Source organism: Arvicola amphibius, chromosome 4 (assembly GCF_903992535.2).
Source record: "Arvicola amphibius chromosome 4, mArvAmp1.2, whole genome shotgun sequence".
Classification (NCBI taxonomy): Eukaryota; Metazoa; Chordata; class Mammalia; order Rodentia; family Cricetidae; genus Arvicola; species Arvicola amphibius.
This window is the reverse complement of record NC_052050.1, coordinates 66,336,555-66,356,285: the sequence shown is the minus strand read 5'-3', so window position 1 is coordinate 66,356,285 and position 19,731 is coordinate 66,336,555. Positions and strand designations below refer to the sequence as shown.

Here is a 19,731-nt window from a genome sequence, read left to right as displayed (position 1 = left end):
GAGAAAGAAAGCAGAGTCAGGCAGATGCCTCATTCAGTCGCCATCCTCTCCTCTCTGAGACAGACGCAGGTTAGGATCTTTCCTGGTAAGCCACAACCTTGTGGTGCTACACAGATTACTAAATATGTGTTAATGCAAGATGTGAAAATTAGCCAATAATAGACTGAAACTAATGGGCCAGGCAATGTTTAAATAAATACAGTTTCCGTGTAATTATTTCGGGTGTAAAGTTAGCAACGTGGTAAAATACATGATTTTTATAGAAATGTAACATATAAAAGAATATTAAAGAAATTAAGGCAAGGTCCTCAGAGCTGGAAATAGTACTGGCAGTAACTTTCAAAGGAATGTTTATTTGCACAGACCTTTATTTGGGTGATGCTAACTACTTATATATCCTGCCTTTTTGTCAATTAAAACATTTCCAAAATATCATTTTAGCATTCATACTGTGCTACATGTTTGCCTCTTCTAGTTTTTCTTCTGTTGACAAACAGCTTTTATGTATAAATTCATAAATGGCTGGTTATTTTTTTGCAGAGTTAAAAGAATGAAAATTACTTTCTGTATAAATATTGATGACCCCTCAGTAGTCATATTTTGTTTTTTCGTTTTAATTCAATGAATGTGAACTTTAGTGGTGTAGAAAGGAAGACAGCCAGGCATACTATGTCTTCTGGGGTAGTTCCTGCTTCTCTGAGGATGACACTAACTCGTGTGGATGTGCCCAGGGACCCAGAATGAGAAAGAGTATCATACTTGTGACTGTTTGCACAGCAATTGCTAAAGAAAACTCTTTGGATAATTGTCTAAACTAACTCAGGTATTATTGCATGTCAGCAGTCTAAGGATAATTTGTGACAACATTTCAGGTAGACAAGTATAACAACTCCTTAAATGGCAGACAAATTATCATTGATTATTACTGCTTTTTAGATTGATCTGTTTTCTGTTCACTCAGAACTATGCTCTATATTCAATTTTCACAGTATTATAAAATGACATATTTAAATTATAGGTAATAGTGTGATCGGGTTCAGATAAAGTATTCTTAGCAGTTTAATTTTTTAAAATGAGATTTTATTTTCTTTTATGAATTTTTAAATTGCTAGATTTTTTTTAAAGAAATACTGTCATAAAACTATGCTCCTAATAATATATACTTGGCTGACTTCTGTGTGCAAATTGTGTTCCTTCCTCTGTATATAAAAAATGCCTGGTTACAGCTACCTTGGGTAGGCAAAGTAGAAGCATGGTGGTGCCTTTTATTGTTCCTTCAGTTTCACTGATTCTAATTATAGAAGCTTACATCACCTTCGTTGATGATAACAGCTTTCCTCTCCCTTCTTGCTCTTTCTTCCTCAATCACTCCCTAAGGATATATCATATTTCATAGTGCATATGGACTTCTCGTGGCTTTGACAAAGATTTTAGATAGCAGGCATGTAGGCAATCAGTGAACAAACACATCAGTGTGCTGAAGAATACTGCTTCTTATAAAAGAGCAGAAGGAAAGCTTTGATACTTTGACTTCCTTTGGTACTTGCTTCCTTAGGAATGATGAGGAGTAGATAGGACAAGCAGCTTGAAGGCAGAAATTACTAAGGGGCAATATAATTAGAGTTAACCATGTTTGATAACTACAGATTCATTCCTCTAAGGCATGGGAAGGAAAGCGGGTGGGACAGCATGTCCTTACAGAAGCTGGTGTGAATCACTGATTTATTTTTCAGTGTTGTACTACTTCAGTAGGATTTATTCTGAAAATCAGTATGTTTAACAGTTTATGTTTCAAAGACCAAATGCTTAACATAAAATGGAGAAATGACTGTTATTTTGTAAATGACAGTTTTACTTTTGTTCTTCTCTTTTTGCATTTAGCATCTCTAAATAGAGCTTGTACCATTTCACTGTGCAGATTGGGGAATGGATTGCATGCCTTAAATTAGTGAAAATCTGGTTTCGTTTTTTATACTGCCTTATAGGTATGCTAGCTTTCTTTAGTTTATGATTACTGTTTTCTGTTTTGTTTTAGTGTCATCGGTAGTTGAAATAAAGAGGAAGCATGTTATAGCGTTAACTATTAGAGCCTTATCTTTTGTTTTCTATGTAGCATAATTTTTAATATTCTAGTTTATATTTTGTTTATAAATTATATATACAAATAGCATATTTTAGTAACTAAATCATTCATATTTATTTAAAAAACTTTTGTAATTATTGAAAGCTTTTTGATCTCACAGTAGTCAAATTCTCCTTTTAAAGCTAAAAGTTTTGTCTGTATAACTTAACATACTGGCATTTCATATTCAGGAGAAGTGTGTTCTTCAGTGCTTAGCCTGATTGTAAACTGTATCAGTCACAGCTCCATCCTTTGTTGCACTGACCTCACTTGATAATTAGGTGTAATCATGATAATTTCTAAACTTGATGATCTCGAAAAACAATTGATTCACATAATCATTTATTTTGGTTTTTTAACAAATTACTGACCTCGTTTCTATCAGTAATTAAAAGGTTAGTCACTGTATGTTGAAGGGACAGTAGAGGGGAGTATCATGACACTGCTTGTAGAGTTTGCATGCTGAGTGCAGTTTGGACTGTGGATTTCTTTTGGTATTGTCACCCCCATGAGATTTTGCATGATAGGTTCACCATACTGGTTTCTGGAATAGCAAATACTATGAGATAATTGGTACAACAAGATGATGTCATCTTTACTCATAAGCCAGCCAAACTGGGGAGGGAGGAGAGAAAAAATATCTTGATCCTTTATTGGAGTTGATGAATATCCAGTAGGTCTGACATATGGCGTTAGTGGATTGTATTTCACTCCCGGAGCAGCAGCAAAAAGATGACTGTCTCCTTGCCCAGCTTGAGGCCCTCCATTGTGTCAAAGGTATCAGCACAATTTATAAAAGGAACAAGGAGCCACTGCAGATTTTGCTTCTGATTGCCTGTCATTTATCCTAACACCACATACATAAATATATAATCTGGCATTACAATTAAAATATTTCTTGGGTTCTGTTATTTTTGTTCAGTAATATTTCTTTAGAAAATGTCTCTAGCAAAAAATTTATTTATCCACATTTTTCTATTTAGAAAGTAAATGTTTTTCATTTGTACTTAAAAGTTTTTTTTAATTCCAACTTATAGTTTATATTCATTAAATTGGAAAAATAACTTTAGTTCTTGAAAATCAATCTGTCCAAATATTAAATGGCTTACCTTAAGGAAACTAGTACTTATTTGAATTTGTCGGAATAAATTTTACATTTGATTCTAAATTTTGTGAGAAAGGTTTGGGTTTTTGAAAAAAACATAACTCATGAGCTCTTAATCATATTTTGCAAACATGGCAGTATACTCAAAATAATAGCATCTCTATGTTAAATTCTAGTTGTATAAGGGGCAGCATATTTCAAGTTGGGAGCATAGTGTCGTTTTGAAAGTCAGAAACTTCACCTGAAGGAATTCAGAAGGGGTGTGTGTGTGTGTGTGTGTGTGTGCGCGCGCGCACGCACACATAATGTATATAAAGAAAGATAGTTATATTACTTTTATCATTGACTGCTAGTCTCACAGTTTTGCTGCCTGGAGGTATACATTTGTACTTTGGAAATGGATTCTAGCCATTGGGAAGCACCATTAGGTCTTCTGCTGGGTGGGTGTATGTGCAGTAGGTGCCCTGTAGTGGAAGCATAAAGGAAAGGGTGGGTTCTCAGGGTGTTATGCTTTTCTTATTGGGGAGGGTGTGGCAAAATGTTTTAAGCTTTAAAGAAAAAAATTATGATAGCTTCCTTTTAGTCCACACTCTTACCAGAAGCAGGTTTAACTGTTTCCTTTTCTGATTCATTTTGTGTTTTGCTAGCTGTCTCTTTCTAGGAATTGCACATTGGGCTACAGTGAAGTACCATATAGTATAGATTATCCCTCATCAGAGAATTTGGTACACGTTATGCCTCTCTGGTTTTTCCCAGCTTGCAGGATTGTTTTTATTTAAATCTCTTTACGTATAAATCTTAGTGCCTGTTTTATTTTTAATGCTAATTTAGTGTGGGCTTGAAGGTTAAACCTTCAGAACATTCATTCAATAAATAACAAGTTTTATACAGAAACCCATGAATTTGTGCTATTAAAATCACTTTGATGTGACATCTCTGAACCAGACTGCCCATGTATTTGGAATTCAGTATTATCTTACTACAGCAAATTATTTTATTTTCCCTTGGGAGAACAATTCTGTGTTAAATTTAAATAGTATTAGGAAAGAGGCTTCTCAAATACAACTGGCTATTAATGTACAAAATTTTTAATGAATTTTTAAAACTATAAAACAGAAGGGTATATTATCCAGGTTTTTTTTCTTACAGAATTTAGCATGCCAGCATGTCTCACAGCAGGTCTCGTGTGTGTGTGTGTGTGTGTGTGTGTGTGTGTGTGTGTGTGTGTGTGCATGCGCGCGCATGTGTGCGTGCTTGTTCAGTAAATTGCTCTTGGGCTACATCTGCAGATACAGTAGCCAATTGATCTAATGCAGTTTGTGAAGGCTTTCTGCACAGGTGATGTCATCCTTTTAGCTCTATTCTCCTCCCACTCTCTTTCCTTATTAGATATTTCATCTTACTGCAGGGCATAGAATCAATAGGAGCGTCTCCTTGGGGAGCTGCTGTGAAACAGGCAAGGACAGTAGGAATTAAGATACTAACAGACTCTTGCTTTCACAAAAGATGTAGTGGTTTTTGTGCTGCATCGTATATACATGTTATCCAGAAAGAGCAGACTTGGATCACCAGTGCTTCTTTACTGATGCCTTGGAACCAGACGCCGTATTGCAGAGCTGTGAAAGTGCTTGGGAGAAGGGAAGATTGCTTGAATTCTGGATATTCTCAGTCTAAGGACAAACCTGTTACAGCATTTTTCTTTGCCTCCATTTGCTCTGTGGTTGGGTTGATGTTTTGTGTGTGTGGTGGGTTTTTGTTTTGTTTTAACCTCTAGCATTTAAGGATATCTAAAAATGAGACTGTAATCATCAGGATTTGCTGATTTGCTTTGCTTCTAATGCAGAAGACTGTGGTGCTTCTTCAGAATGAAATAAGTTGAAGAAAAAACATCCACATTACAGAGAAGACAGGTTTCACGGATTCCAAGAACACAGATTCCATGCATATTACCTATTTGCTTTGACTGATAGATATGGTATTAGCTTCTGTGCTGCCAGTGTGTGTCTGTGTAAGGTGCTCAAGGATGTATGTAACTATGTGTGCTGAGCCAGAGATCTAAACATCTTTATTTGATGATACTTGCTTGTCAACTGATATTTAAGGAAGATTCTTATCCTTAGAACAATAATCTCTGCGTCTGAAAGCTACTGAGTTTTGTTTGTAAAGAGGGTTTGAGGAGCTGCTTTATATAACAACAATGGTGTATGGATTGTAAAAAGAAACTTAGCAGAATTTTGTCAACATACTCATCAGTGTGGCTCTGGTTTAAAAGAGAAACTACTACCCCCTCCAGCCACGGAAATGGCCTTTCTTGTTCGCTGTTACGCCAATTGTCTTCAGCCATGGGCCTCCAAAGTAAGTAATTACTATTTTTTTTTGTTGGTATAGTTTAATCATTAAATTTAAATTGTATTTGAATTCTAAATGAGTTCTATTGTGCTATTTTCTAAACTATAAAAATAAGGACTATGAAGCAGTCTATAAAGCCTTGACTCATTGTCATTTCAGAGAAAGTCTAATACAGCCTCCGAGATGGACTGAAAAGACTCATCTTAATAGTTTATAGACTTAAAATGTACATCTGAGATACATACCTCAGACAGAACCATCACTTGGCTGTGATGTTTTTGAAATAGCTTGTAACAATACCTAACTTGATACATTCTTTTGTTTTTTCTTTACCTTAAATAGCTGGTATGTTTAGACATACTATTCTAACCATAGTCTTATATAACATAGCTCGGTAATGTGGTATTACCTGATAACTTCGAAATGAATTGTTCTATTTTATTAAACTGGCTGTTTATTCCTAAAGAACAACGTAAAGAAAATTGTGAATGAAAATTAATTATATAAAAACATTTAGTGTTCCAAACTATTTTCAAAGTAGTAATAGCTAAAACCACTTGTCATTTTAAAGCAAATATATTAACTGTCAAAATGCTAAAATGTTGAGTTGTTGAAAACACTCTATTACAATTCAGTTTTATTGTTGATAGAGGCTGTTTACAGTGTTTGGAGCTGTCTTTCTTACCTTGCGTATTAATTTCAAAACAAAAGACTAAATATTTTAGAAAATGCTTAAATGGTGACTTTAAATATGTCAAGATTCCTTGATGGTTCTCTTAGAATCTGGCATACTGGAGGCTTTTCATAGGAAGGTCTGATCACGTCTTTGTTTCAAAGGTTTGCCTTTGTGGTGACTAAGGGAGAAACACTTTGACAGCATGATGTTGTACTGTTTATTTGGCCTAGCTCATTGCCTGTTTTCCTGAATGCTCTTTTGGGAGGGCATTTAAATGTACTGTCCATTTGGCAGACTGCTGACTGGCGTAAAGAGATGGAAACACAAGTTATGCTTTTATCTGCACATACAAAGAGGGTGGCTGCTTCAGTGCAGATGCCACCTGTGGGGCCCGAGCACTGCTCAGAGTAATATTGGCAGCACTAAAATTTAAAACTGCGTGTGGAAGGGAATTGGGTGGGATCAGATAAATTGAACAAAATTAAAAATGGGGTTTAAGAGTTGTTTTTGAAGATTTCACACACCCCAAAAAGAAAAGTACTCCTTGGAGAGGAGTACTAGTAGCCACTCTTAAGCCATGGTTTAACAATTGTAGAAGAGTAAAGGGGATTTTAGAGATCCAGTTCTATCGTTTTATTAAGTGACAGCAAATATGAGGAGAATCCTGTGATGGGCGCTTTCCTGTATAAATTATTTATTTATAAGTACACATTTCTCCTTTCTGTCTCCCCCATCTCTTATGTTACTATTAAGATTTAACTCTTTGCTAAACACATTAGACTAGATATTAATTTTCATACTCACCCATACTGGATTTTCCAATTTGCTTTACTCTTTTTACTTTTATTTAATGATTCTTTTCTGTTATTTAGTTGTATATAAAACAACCTCAGTGTCCTTTCTCTTGAGCTTTTGAAGAAATTAATACATGACTTTCTGGTATCTACTGTTGCTATGAGAACTTAGTGTTGTGTTTGTAGTTGGCTATGTATTTGTTTAGGTTGTTTATCCATAAGCTTTTACCAAGCATCAAAGTGATTTTCTTTGGTGCTCTGAGGACTCTTTCAAGCCAGAGAGGCTAGTTTGTCTTTATTGTAAGAAAACTAACAGCAGCAACAACAACAAAAAAAAAAAAAACAGTTTTATCTTTTGACATATGATCTTACTACATAGTCCTGCTTTATCATGAACTAACTTTATAGATCAAAGCGATCTGCCTGCCTCTGCCTCCTAAGTCCTGAGATTAAAGGCACATATTACTACACCTAGTGGAAATTGCTCTTATCAAAACTGCAGCTCCTTCATTTTCTCTCATTCTTTTCTGCTAGTGATGTCCATAAACATTTATTTTAGCTTGATTTTTCTAACTTACTCATTATCTGTTTGTAACCACTGCTAGGCATATCTTAAATTTTTAGTTTGTAACCATTTATGTGACTTGTTTCTGATGCCTCATAAGTGATGCTTTTTCATAATTACCTGTTTTAGTATTAGTTTTTATTGTATAGAAGTGATTTTTTTTTCCTCCCCATATAGATTCTTGTCTTTGGTTCATTAATTGGTTCATTTCCAGGGATTGGCTTTACTCGAGATTTTTAGTTGGGTGCCCCTTTCATGATTGTGTCGGGTTGCTTGATGGAGATTGCCTCTCACTGTGTTGGAGAAGCCATTGTGCTTTGGCATCTGTTTTCCTTCTTTTAGCTGTTCTACAACTGGGAGCCAATGAAAAAGTTAATAAACAGCTAACGTTGTCAGTTATGCCTGGCTTTACCTTACTTCACTTCTCTACAGTATTTGGCCCAGCTGACCACTCCTCAACAGACTTTCACCACAGAAAGAAGAAAGAAAGAGGGAGGGAGGGAAGGAAGAAAAAAGGACCATGACGGAGTGGACAGTATAATATCTGATATCTAGTTGCCCTTACAACTCACCCCTCTTTCCTCTAGCCAGTGTACTTCCGTTGCTTGTTCTCAAACTTAGGCATTTTTATACTGATTTCCTCTTTCTTTCTACAAGTTTTTTTTTTTACTTTTAATATACATTAACTAGCAAAGATTGATTTAAATCTCCATAGTTTAAAAAATACTTAAATGAGAAAGGTTGTGTCTTCAAATGGAAAAACACTAATTTTAATAAAGTAGCTTAATAGCACCACTCCTTCAGATTTCACTTTTAAAAAATGAGTAGTTAATTGAGTTTGCTGTGCCTCAGAGCCATTGCTACAGTCTCTACCACCTGTACCAAAGACTGCGAAGCCTAGGGTTGGGTTTCTGTTGAAGGCTGCTTTTCAGATCTTAGAATCTATTTTTAGCGCTCTCTCTCTCTCTCTCTCTCTCTCTCTCTCTCTCTCTCTCTCTGTCAGCTGATGGTCTGGCCTATACTGAAGGGCCCCTTGTAATTTTGAGTCTTAATTTTACTTTGAGAATGCCTCTGCCTTCTTAGGCCTTGTGTTGGATTTATCTCTGTGACTTTCTTTTCATCTTGAATGTTCTAGAGTAATTTTTAAGAATCAAAAGTCTCTTACACTTTCTTCCTTAAAACTCTTCAGGGGATCATTTTAAAGCATGACTTATAAGCCCTCAGGAATGCTATCTGGGGCTTGGGGTATGACTTAGTGGGGGAGGGCTGTAACTATCATGTATAAAGCCTAGGGCATCTTCAGCACTGCCAAAAAGAAAGAGGAGGAAGATGATCTTACTGTTTTTCTCTGTACCCTTGCCTGAGCTGTGCTGGTCTGCTAAAATTTCTGAATGCATCATCAAGTCTCTGAACTCAATGCCATTTAACAGAAATATGCTGTAAAAATCAGGTTACATTTATTTTAATTATTATATATGCGTGTATATATGTTATATAAACGATGTGTTATGTAGTATATCCACAATATTATTTCATCAGGTGTTAATTAGTGATGAAATATTTTACCTTTTGTGCCATGTATTGTGAATTCAATATTATTTTTCCCTTAGAACACATCACAGTCTGGCCTAACCATACTTCACATGTGTAACCAGATTTACTATTTTGCATAATACATTTTTAGATCTTTGTTACTGTCATTTAACATGTTTAGTCTTGATTATTCAAATGATTTACCTCAAACATCACTTTCTAAATTATACAGTAATAATTTCTTAACCTTCTATACCCCAAGACTTTACTTGAGTTTTGATTACAGCTAGTGATGGAGGAGGGTCTATATGTTAATTTCATTGGTTAATAAAGAAACTGCCTCGGCCCTTTAATAGGACAGAAAATTAGGTAGGCGGAGTAAACAGAACAGAATGCTGGGTAGAAGACAGTGAGGCAGACGCTTCAGGGCAATCGCCATAGTCAGTCGCCATGCTTCTCCTCTCTGAGATGGACGCAGGTTAAGATCTCTCCTGGTAAGCGACCACCTTGTGGTACTACACAGATTACTAAATATGGGTTAAAGGAAGATGTGAGAATTAACCAATAAGAGGCTGAAACTAATGGGCCAGGCAATGTTTAAAAAAATAGTTTCCATGTAATTATTTCGGATGTAAAGCTAGCCGGGTGGCGGGAAGCAGCCCCGCTGCGCCATCTACACAGCTAGCATTGGATATGCAGTAGAATCCTTTATCTGCAAATGGGAAGTTCGACCACAAGGCATATTAGCATTGTATATGTACATTAATTAGCATCAAGCTTTAAAATATGTTTCTGAAAGCAGTGCATGGGAATTTAGAAACTTTGGTACATAGACAAGAATCATTCCCCACCCCTATCCCCCACCTTGGTCACAAGCAAATGATTTCTGACAAAGTGTTTCTATAATCCAATAGTTGATGCCTTGAAAAGGAAGCTTTAACAATGCAGTTTGGATTTAAAATTGAAATTTGAAGAACTGTTATCCTTAAGGGGGATACACAAGTTTAAAACCATTTTAGAGCTAATATTGTTTCATTCTTTGGCACCTTTTGAAAGTCTTTCTCAAATCAAATAGGGCTTGGATGTGGGTTGTAAGGAACTAGATAATTCAGATAGCAAACTTTTTTTAGATATTTCCCTGTTAAAAATTCTTGATTGTGGAGCTGGAGAGATAGTTCAGAGGTCAAGAGCACTGTCTGCTCTTCCAGAGGCCCTCAGTTCAATTCCCAGCAACCACATGGTGGCTCACAACCATCTGTAATGAGATCTGGTGTCCTCTTCTGATATTCAGGGATACATACAGGCAGTACATTGTATGCATAATAAATAAATAAATCTTTTTTAAAAAAAATTCTTGATTGTGGTAGGTTATTCTTAAAGTAGGACATAGAACTGTCATGCAATATTGCTGTCTGTGTTTGCGCTGATTCAAATTATGCTCTTCCCCATCTGCTGAGCTGCAAGTGTTCTTCACAGCTGTGTCTTGACTAGCACTAGTTGTCCTATAAAAGTATTTCAAGCATTGAATTGTTGATTCTATGAGATTATCCCAAAACAGAATTTTTTAACATGGTTTGATGCCAGTAAGGGTATTGGGGAAAATAAATTTGAAGAGCAGTATATGTAAAATAGATTTCTGTATTGAAGGACTACTTATTCTATAAAGAGCTGAGGGCATAAAGAACATCATTTTCCACTTTGTTCAATGATAAACCCTTTTATTTAATTTTTAATCTTCATGAATTGTATCTCTTAGAATAGCATGTAGCTTTCGAGAGTCTATACTCTGTGGAATACAGACTATACCTATGCTGAAGTATCATTTGTTCAGAAATCTTCAAAAACCTCAGCAGCAATGTCACTTGTTGAGAAGCCAGATGCAGTCGTTCAGTTATTCTCCAGGTATTTAATCAACAGATTATGCAGGTAGACACCACTCACTACATCAAGCCCTTTATCTGATTGGGAAAGGGGGAAATAGTGCAACATACAAAGAACCAGAAGTTGTACATTCTAAAGAGTAGAGTAAAAATACAGAAATACTTTATTTCCTATAAATTTCTCAGCTTCTTATACAAACCCCAACCTAGTTATTTTGTTTGTTGGTCTGATGGAGGAAAATAAGGATTTGTTTTTCTGGTGTTTCTTTTGCTGTCTTAGCCTAAGTGACCCCATGTTTAGATAGTTGGTAGAGCCAAAAGACAAAGGAATCTGGATATCTGAACCTATGTGCAGTTTACCTCAAAAAATCATCTGCACCTATGGCAACCTTAAGTCTTAAATTTATTCATTCAGCAACTGACTTTATACCTCTGTAATATTTATATTCAAGACATTTTCCCTCGTGTGAAACTTTGACAATAGTCTTTATAAAAAAAACACAATCTTCAGCAAACCACGTATGTCCAGAGATAGAAAATATATAAAGGAGTCTAACAAACAGAACATTTTGCAGAGTTTAATGGGTTAGAAGAATGATAGAATAAATAGAGTTCTCTGGTGAAAGGTCAGCTATTAAATTAGACTTGGTCATGAAAAAAGGAATAAAAGTTTTCCTCTTTGATTCTTGCATAGTAAATAGTAACTTACTGCTTAATGTCATGAAGCTTCTACCTCATTTGGTCTCATGCTCCAGAAATCTATGTAAAGGCCTATAGAATGCATTTGCTCCTGTTCACAAATGAACCACCTAAGGTGCATGCACATGTTAACTGCAGCCACTGTCTCATCATTGCGGTTCTCATCTCTTTTACAGGTTCAGGAAATTCTTATGTAAAATTTTAACATCACCCCATCTGTTTCCATCTTTGTGTCACCACTTGTGATCCTAGCATAAAATACAGCCTAGTGGGGGTCTAAAATCAAATAGACCCAAGTGTGAGTCCTGTTCCACTACTTATTTGAATAGGAGACTAAGCACACTGGTCAGTTGTTCTGCCTCAGGCCCTCAGTAGTAGTATGAAGATTGAACATTACTGCTTTCCAGGAACTGGTGGGGGTTAATATTTCTCAATACACTGTAAGTATTCCCAGGCCCGGTCTGTAGCCTTGTTCTGACCTTGGTTTATTACATCAGTGTCCAAAGTGACACCTTGCTCTGTCTGTCCTTGTAAGAATCTTGTATGTGTGTGGTATGTAGTGGATGAGTGCAGGGAGGGGGTGTGCATGTATCTTTTTGCAAAGCAGAATAATCCAGTGTATTCCTCTATTGCCCTCTGCCTCACTCTATTGAGATAAGGTCTCTCGCTGAACCCTGGCTGGCTGACTAACCAGTTAGCTCTTAGGATTTACCTGTGTCCCCTCCCTAAATAAAAGGTTACAACTCCTGGTCCTCCTGTCTCCAGCTCTTCTGTGCTAGGATAACGGGTATGTGCCACTACACTCATCTAAAAATTACTTTAATCTCATTCTGATATGTTGTATTTATTTCATCAGATATTTTCTTGTTTCTGATGTGGTATTATTGGTCTGTGAATTGTTGAGAGGTTATTTTATTATTGTTCATTACTTGATTATTTCTACCTTTGTGCATAGTTACCAAATATTCTCTGTATGATGTTTTATTCAGCTTTGTCTCTTACAGATATTTTATGTCTGCCTTAAAGAATGCATATTCTATAGTTTTGAGTTACAGTCTCTCTCTCTCTCTCTCTCTCTCTCTCTCTCTCTCTCTCTCTCTGTGTGTGTGTGTGTGTGTGTGTGTGTGTGTACTGTAGGTGACATTTCTTGAATATGTTCACATCTTTATTTTTGTTGTAGAGAGAGCTGTACTAATATTTCACAGCATAAGTGTAACTTCATCTTCTGTTGTTATTTTCACATTAGATTTTTAAAATTTCTTTTAGTTGAAAGTAATTGTGTTTGTGATGATGTGTTGTAAGTGTGTATACTGTGAAATGATCAAATCAGGGCTAGTTAGCCTACCTATCATATAAAGTACTTCTTCTTGCTGAGAACATTTAAAATCTACTCTTCGATTTTGAACATCTATGTTATGTTTTTACAGTGATTGTTACTTGTGCTGTGTAATCTGTGACTAAATTTTGTTATTCTTGTCTAACTGAAACTTTGTACAGTTATACTCCCAGCCTCAAGTAACCACCTTTTTATTCTTTGCTTCTGTGAGTTTTAGCATTTTGATGCCACATAGAATTTAGATAGTTAGATCATACAATATTTGTCCTTTCTGTTTCTGGTTCATTTTTTCTTGCACATTTTGATACTGAGTTGTGTGATTTTTCTTTTTCTCAGTAATGTCATTTTTCTGAATTACTTAACCCATCAGCAGTAATTCATGGTATAATTGGTCTGTGCAATTTCTTTATCTGCATTTTAAGATAGGGGAGCTCAGACTTGATCATTTTCTCCTTTAAAGTAGGTGTAAAATACATTGAATGGGCACAAGAAGGAAACATTTCAAATTTTAGATTTACTTAATGGTCATAAAAAGCAAATTGAAGAGAAATTATATAGCAGAATAGTGAGTACTTAAAATATTGACTGCTTTAGAACATAGTGAATTATTTCTTCCATAGCATTGCTTATGAGATAATGTGTTTTATTTTATTTCTTGGTATAAAATACACTATGCAGTTTGCATCCTTAATAACAGTAGTCAGGTATTAAAGATCAAGTAGTAGAGTCATTTCTTATTTTTATTTTTTAAATTATATTTGTTTACGTGTGTGTGCACATAGACATGCCATAACAAGCATGTGAAGATGAGAGGACAACTTACAGAAATTGGTTCTCTCTACTCTGTGAGTCCAGGGAGCCATCTCAGCTCTCATGCTTGAAGAGACAAGCATCTTTACCCACTGAGCCATCTTGCTGGCCGATGTCCTTCCCAGTCTTCTTTTGTCTCTGCACTTAACACAGCCATTCATTGGATAATTTTGACCACCAAAAAATATTTTCTGGAGCCAACTACATTATAATGTTAAGAGCAAAGGTTATGAAAATTTTTTAATCTGTATACAGTCATTTTGTAAACTTAACTCTTACTGCCTTCAGGTGTTCTTCTATAATCTCAGCCGTTACTATTAACTCTATTCAGGCATGTTTCCAGTGTATGTCTCTATGTGTGTGTGTTGTATGTGCTTTCTATTCTTGACATTGGAAACTGTTTGGTTTTTGTTGTTAAACTTTTTATTTTATTTGTTTGGGTGTTTTGCCATATAGTGTAGTGTTCATGGAGGCTAGAAAACTTTAAATCTCTGGGTACTGGAGTTACCAGTTGTAAACTGCTGTGTGGTGGTGGGAATCAAACTCAAGCCCACTAGAAGACCTCTTAACCACTGTACTGTCTTTCTAGCCTGAAGCTGATACTTTTATTTTGGTGAACAAAGGGATTGAATATCTCCCAAAGTATAGTTAATAATGGTGATCTCTTTGCAAAACTGTTCTGTGGGCTTGCCACTGTTAAAATTGTCTTAACAGTTTTAGAACATGTGCTTGGTTCTTACTAGTTCCAAAAAATTTACTAAGAATGAAAGGCTTTGGTTTAGAAGGATTTCTATTCTTGGGTTCTGAACAGTGTACATAAAGCTGTGCTGTAAAGTTGCATTATGTCAAGAACTCTCTAATAGGTAAAGCTTGGCATTCAGAATAACTCAAGTTCCTTTTTCCTTCAGCTTCCAGCTGATCTTACCAAGATGCACCTCACAGACAACCCTCATCCACAGGTGACCCATGTGTCTTCTAGTCAGTCTGGCTGTAGCATTGCCAGTGACTCTGGGAGCAGCAGTTTATCCGATATCTACCAGGTAATACCTTAGGCTGGGTACTGTGCATACAGACTTTTTTTTTTTATTATTCTGCAAGATACCCTCTGCTTATCCTCTAGATCAGTGGTTTTTAACCTGTGGGTTGTGGCCCTTTTGGTGGTTCAGATGACCCTTACCAAGCCACCATCAGAAAACACAGATATTTACATTACAGTTCATAACAGTAACAAAATTAGTTATGAAGTAGCAATGAAAAAAATTTATGGTTGAGAGTTACCATAACATGAGTAACTTATATTAAAGGGTCACAGCATTAAGAAGGTTGAGAACCACTGCTCTAGATGATCATGTATTTTTTAATTCAAGTGTGATATTTCAGTATAAGGTTTTCGGCAAAGTATGCTTTATGTGATGTCTCATATTTATCAGCCTGATAACAAAGCAATCTGTCAATCTGTCTTTTGAGAGGATATAGTATAATCCAACAGTATATGACTGGGATTTCCTTGTCTTTTCTTTTATCCAGTTGAATCCATATAATATAGAATTATATGATACAGAAGGGAAAAAAGGTTGTGTGTTTTTGTTTGTTTTTGAGAAACAGAATATTACCCTCTAATCCAGACTGACCTGAACATTTCAGTCTTCCTGCTTCATCCTCCTGAAAGTTGAGATTACAAGCATCATGCCTAGGATTAAAGAAGACTTTTGAAACAACAGCTTACTCTTGTAAAAAGGACTGGTTTTTATTATAATCATAGAAGTAAAATTTTTGAAGAAAAGTAAAAGGTTGTTTTTGCATTGTCAAACTTCTATCCTGTGTAACATGAATGAAATAGAAAGTTAAATAAGGAATGTAATTATGGACTTCTCCATTTTTAATCTGAATAGAAAAAAATCCAAACTAGATGATGATCCTTGTAATAAAAAGAGAGTTCTGGAAAGGATTATAGACTGAGAATCCTTGAACAATCCTACTGGGTTGTTTGGGCCAATGCTGATTTGTTAAGTCCTCATGGTGGTCTCTTATGCTATCTTTAATGTCAGACGTCTAGGGCAGTTTTCTGGGTGAAAGGCCTTACAACCTGAAACCTAGTGATATTAAATAACTACAGATTTGGTAGTGATAGTTGGTTTAGTCAAGAATTCAGATACATTTTGTGTTTCTGGGCTGTTAACTAGACATTTAATGTAAACCACATGTTTCAGTTTTCAGTAGTCATCTAAAAGGAAACATAAAATTAATTAATATATTTTATTTAACATAGTATTTTTAAATGCTATTTTGATGTTTAAGCAGTATTTTAATATTGTAAATGAGGTTGGGGTGTTTTTTTTTTTTTTTGCACTCTTTTTGCTTGCTTAATTTGGATTTAAACAGCCCATCTCAGTTATTGCTGGTCATACTTCAATGCCCCAATAGCCATATATATTTGCTACCATGTAGTAAAAAAAAAATTATAATCATTTTTTTTCTGAAGAAAATATTTGCATTTAGTTTCCGCTGTGTTTCCCAGATTCAAATATTTAAAAGAAATAGCTTCTTTCTATGAAGGGGAATTTGTAGACAGATGCAAAATTGAAAGAAAAAAAAAAGCTTAGGCCAACATACAACTTTCTTGACAAAAGGATACTATGAGCATCTCTGACTTCCTGTTTGCCTTTTTATAGTATTTATAAAATAGGAATTTGCCCTTTCTATTCTGTAAAAATATTATACGGGGTCTAACAAAGAAAATCTTAATAACACAGTAACTCTTAAGCTACTTACTCCTTTTCTTTAGCAATTGTTGGAGTTAGTACATTCTACTTCTTAAAAGGAAGTACATTGTAGAAGAACTGTGAGTGAGTTCAAGGCCTGGTCTGCAGAGCTTGTTCCAGGATAGCTAGGGCTGTTCCACAGAGAAACCATGTCTCCAACCACACACCCACCCCCAAAAAGAAGAACTGTAGGTGTTGCTGCATCTAAAAATTAAGTTAGAGCTGTGGTTTTTCTGTTTCTGTGTTGTTTCATAGAGGAATCCTGAGGAAAATTGACTCTAAAACCATCAAATGGAGTGTTGTGGCTGACTGTAGGTGTCTCTAAAATAATCGGGAATTTATGCCTTGCTAAGACAGATAGTAAGCAAGTTGTGGCACTTTCAAATTATAGGTGCCTGATCCTGCTGGGGTATTCCACTTCTAAGATAGAAATCATTGCCCTTTTGAGGCAAGAAGCAAAGCCCTGAATAGTTACAACAGAAAGAATGAAAGGGTAGTGAACATATTTTTATTCAAGTCAGTGCTTTGCTGTACACTGGAGTTTGGACTGTATGTGTAGCTCGTATTTCTCCAAAAATGCTGGAAGCGGGTCTAAGATACTGCTCTGATAGTAGCTTCTTCAGGTTTCCCACCTACTAGTGTTAGTTGGTAGTCTTATATTGCAGGTTGATGTCACGCTATTTGACTACCCTGCTTATAGTCTTCTGCGCATCTTTCTTCATTAATAACAGTCTGCAGTTTGTATGACCTTTTTACTATTTTCTTTACAATTAGAGTATCGGTAAATGTCTTACCATTTATCTAGCATGATAAATATGAAGAACATACTTCATAATCCAGAAATGCGAACACTAATTTTTTTCTTCCTTAGTTATTGAGTTCAGTACCATGCCATCAGTTCTGCTTCCTGTATCATTATTCATGTGTGCATGTTTATGGTCATTAATGCATTGTTTACATATAACAAAATTTACCATCTTTAATATGGGAAAATGGCATAGGGTCAGAAAGCATTTTAGGCTTGTTTGTAGTTAGTTCCTCTCCTTATCCCTATCCCTGTGAAAACCAGTCTGTTCTACCCTTATTGTTTTGCATTTCCAAAATTTTGTATTAAATAGAATCTATACAACTAAAAACAGGAGTGTGCTTTATAAATTACCCAGTATGACAAAGGTTGAGTTTTAGTGAATTTAGAGAGTGAACAAGTGAAAACATAACAAACATTGAAAATTCTGAAAACAAAACAGGACTCAAAAATCTAAAGAAGAAATTTGTGATAATATTAAACCCTGAATGCTATAGTGTAAGAAGAATCTTTTAAGAGTGGCCCTTTAGGTAGAAATTCTCAGCTAACTTTTAAGGCAATTGTCCAGAAATAGAAATATCTTATCTTGACTAAAGCAACTTATAGGAAAGGGTATCTTCGCTCACAAGTCCAGGAAAGCAGCTAGTCAAATTTTATCTATATCCAGGAGCAAAGAGCACTGAGTTAATGGATGCATGCTTTCCCAGCTTCCTTTCTCTACTCTTACACAGTCATATCTCCCTGGTGATCTTCTCACCTCAGCAGAATTAAGGTAGTCCTGGACTGGAGAGATGGCTCAGAGGTTAAGAGCACTGCCTGCTCTTCCAAAGGTCCTGAGTTCAATTCCCAGCAACCACATGGTGGCTCACAGCCATCTGTAATGGGGTCTGGTGCCCTCTTCTGGCCTGCAGGTTTACACACAGACAGAATATTGTATACATAATAAATAAATAAATTAAATAAATAAATATTTAAAAAAAGAATTAAGGTAGTCCTCCATAGATTTCTCCACAGGCCAGTCTGATCCAGACAGTCCCTCCTTGAGACTCCCTTCCCAGATAAGTCTAGATTATATCAAGTTGACAACTAAACTGTCCATCACACACCATAAAACAAAGCAAAACAAGCCAACAGAGATAAAACTGGAAGGGAATTCTTATATTTTTTGTTTTCCAAAAACTTAAACGATAATTTTAAGGTATGTGGTAAATGATTATATGTAGACAGAAGTTTCTGTCCCGCCCAGTCCTGTAGCCATTCAGTCCCAAAGAAACACACAGAAGCTTATGTTAATTATGAACTGTTTGGCCTATTAGCCCAGGATTATTACTAACTAGCTCTTATAACTTAAATTAACCCATAATTCTTGTCTGTGTTTAGCCACATTGCCTAGTACCTTTTCTCAGGCATTCTCATCTTGCTTCCTCTGCACCTGGCTGGTGACTGACTGTCTACCTTTCCTCTTCCCAGAATTCTCTTAGTCTAGTCACCCCTCCTATACTCCCTGCCTGGCTCCTCACCAATCAGTGTTTTATTAAACTAACACAAGTGACAAATCTTTACAGTGTACAAGAACATTCTCCCACAGCAATTAAAGGAATATATAGTAAAGGAAAAAAGGAACTAGAACAGAATTAAAATAGAATGATTAAGTAGACCTCAAAAAATGTAAAATTTCTAGACCTGCAATTTTAATAAGAAGCCATGTATATATAGGATAAGAAATATATCAGATGTGTGCATGTCTGTCTCTAATACAGCATAGGGAACAAAACAGGTAAGAAAGGTTAAATGTTAGTACTGGACTCGAGACTACCTTTAGAGGAATACTTGTTAAATTTATGAATATACCTTTTAGCTGAATGTTCCCTCAAAAAGGTTAAATGAAACCTGGACTTGATAACACTGAAAGGAAAATTACTGAAAGTATGAAGTTCTGGCTTAACACTTAAACCTCAATTTGAAAATGTGGTTTTCATAAATTTGTATAACATTTTCATAAAATCTATGGCACCTCTTGCTATAGCTTCATGGTTATCAAGCTGCAAACAGGAAAAGGATATTCTCTGGTGGTTTATTTGGTGACTGCTACCTCATCACAAAATCAGCTTGTACTCACCAAATGATAAATAAAATAATACATGTGACAAGGAAGGAAAATCAAAAGTTTTGTGTTTGTCCTGCTAGGCCCCTACAATGTCTTCCCTATGCTTAATCCATTTAAAGGATCTGCAGATTTGCTAACTGTTGTACAAAAATGTTTCCACATCCCTCTACCATCTCTTGATATTACCA

At 35.7% G+C, this 19,731-nt stretch overlaps 1 protein-coding gene across 5 annotated transcripts in view; it reads left to right on the top strand.

Annotated features, from left to right (window-relative positions):
- Rapgef6 (Rap guanine nucleotide exchange factor 6) overlaps positions 1–19,731 on the top strand; it is a 170,896-nt gene that overhangs the window by 73,646 nt on the left and 77,519 nt on the right. For all 5 annotated transcript variants that reach the window (XM_038325883.1, XM_038325882.1, XM_038325884.1 and 2 more), the window contains one exon: positions 14,778–14,909. In XM_038325883.1, coding sequence (XP_038181811.1) covers positions 14,778–14,909 — 132 coding nt within the window. The remainder of the gene's footprint in view (positions 1–14,777; positions 14,910–19,731) is intronic.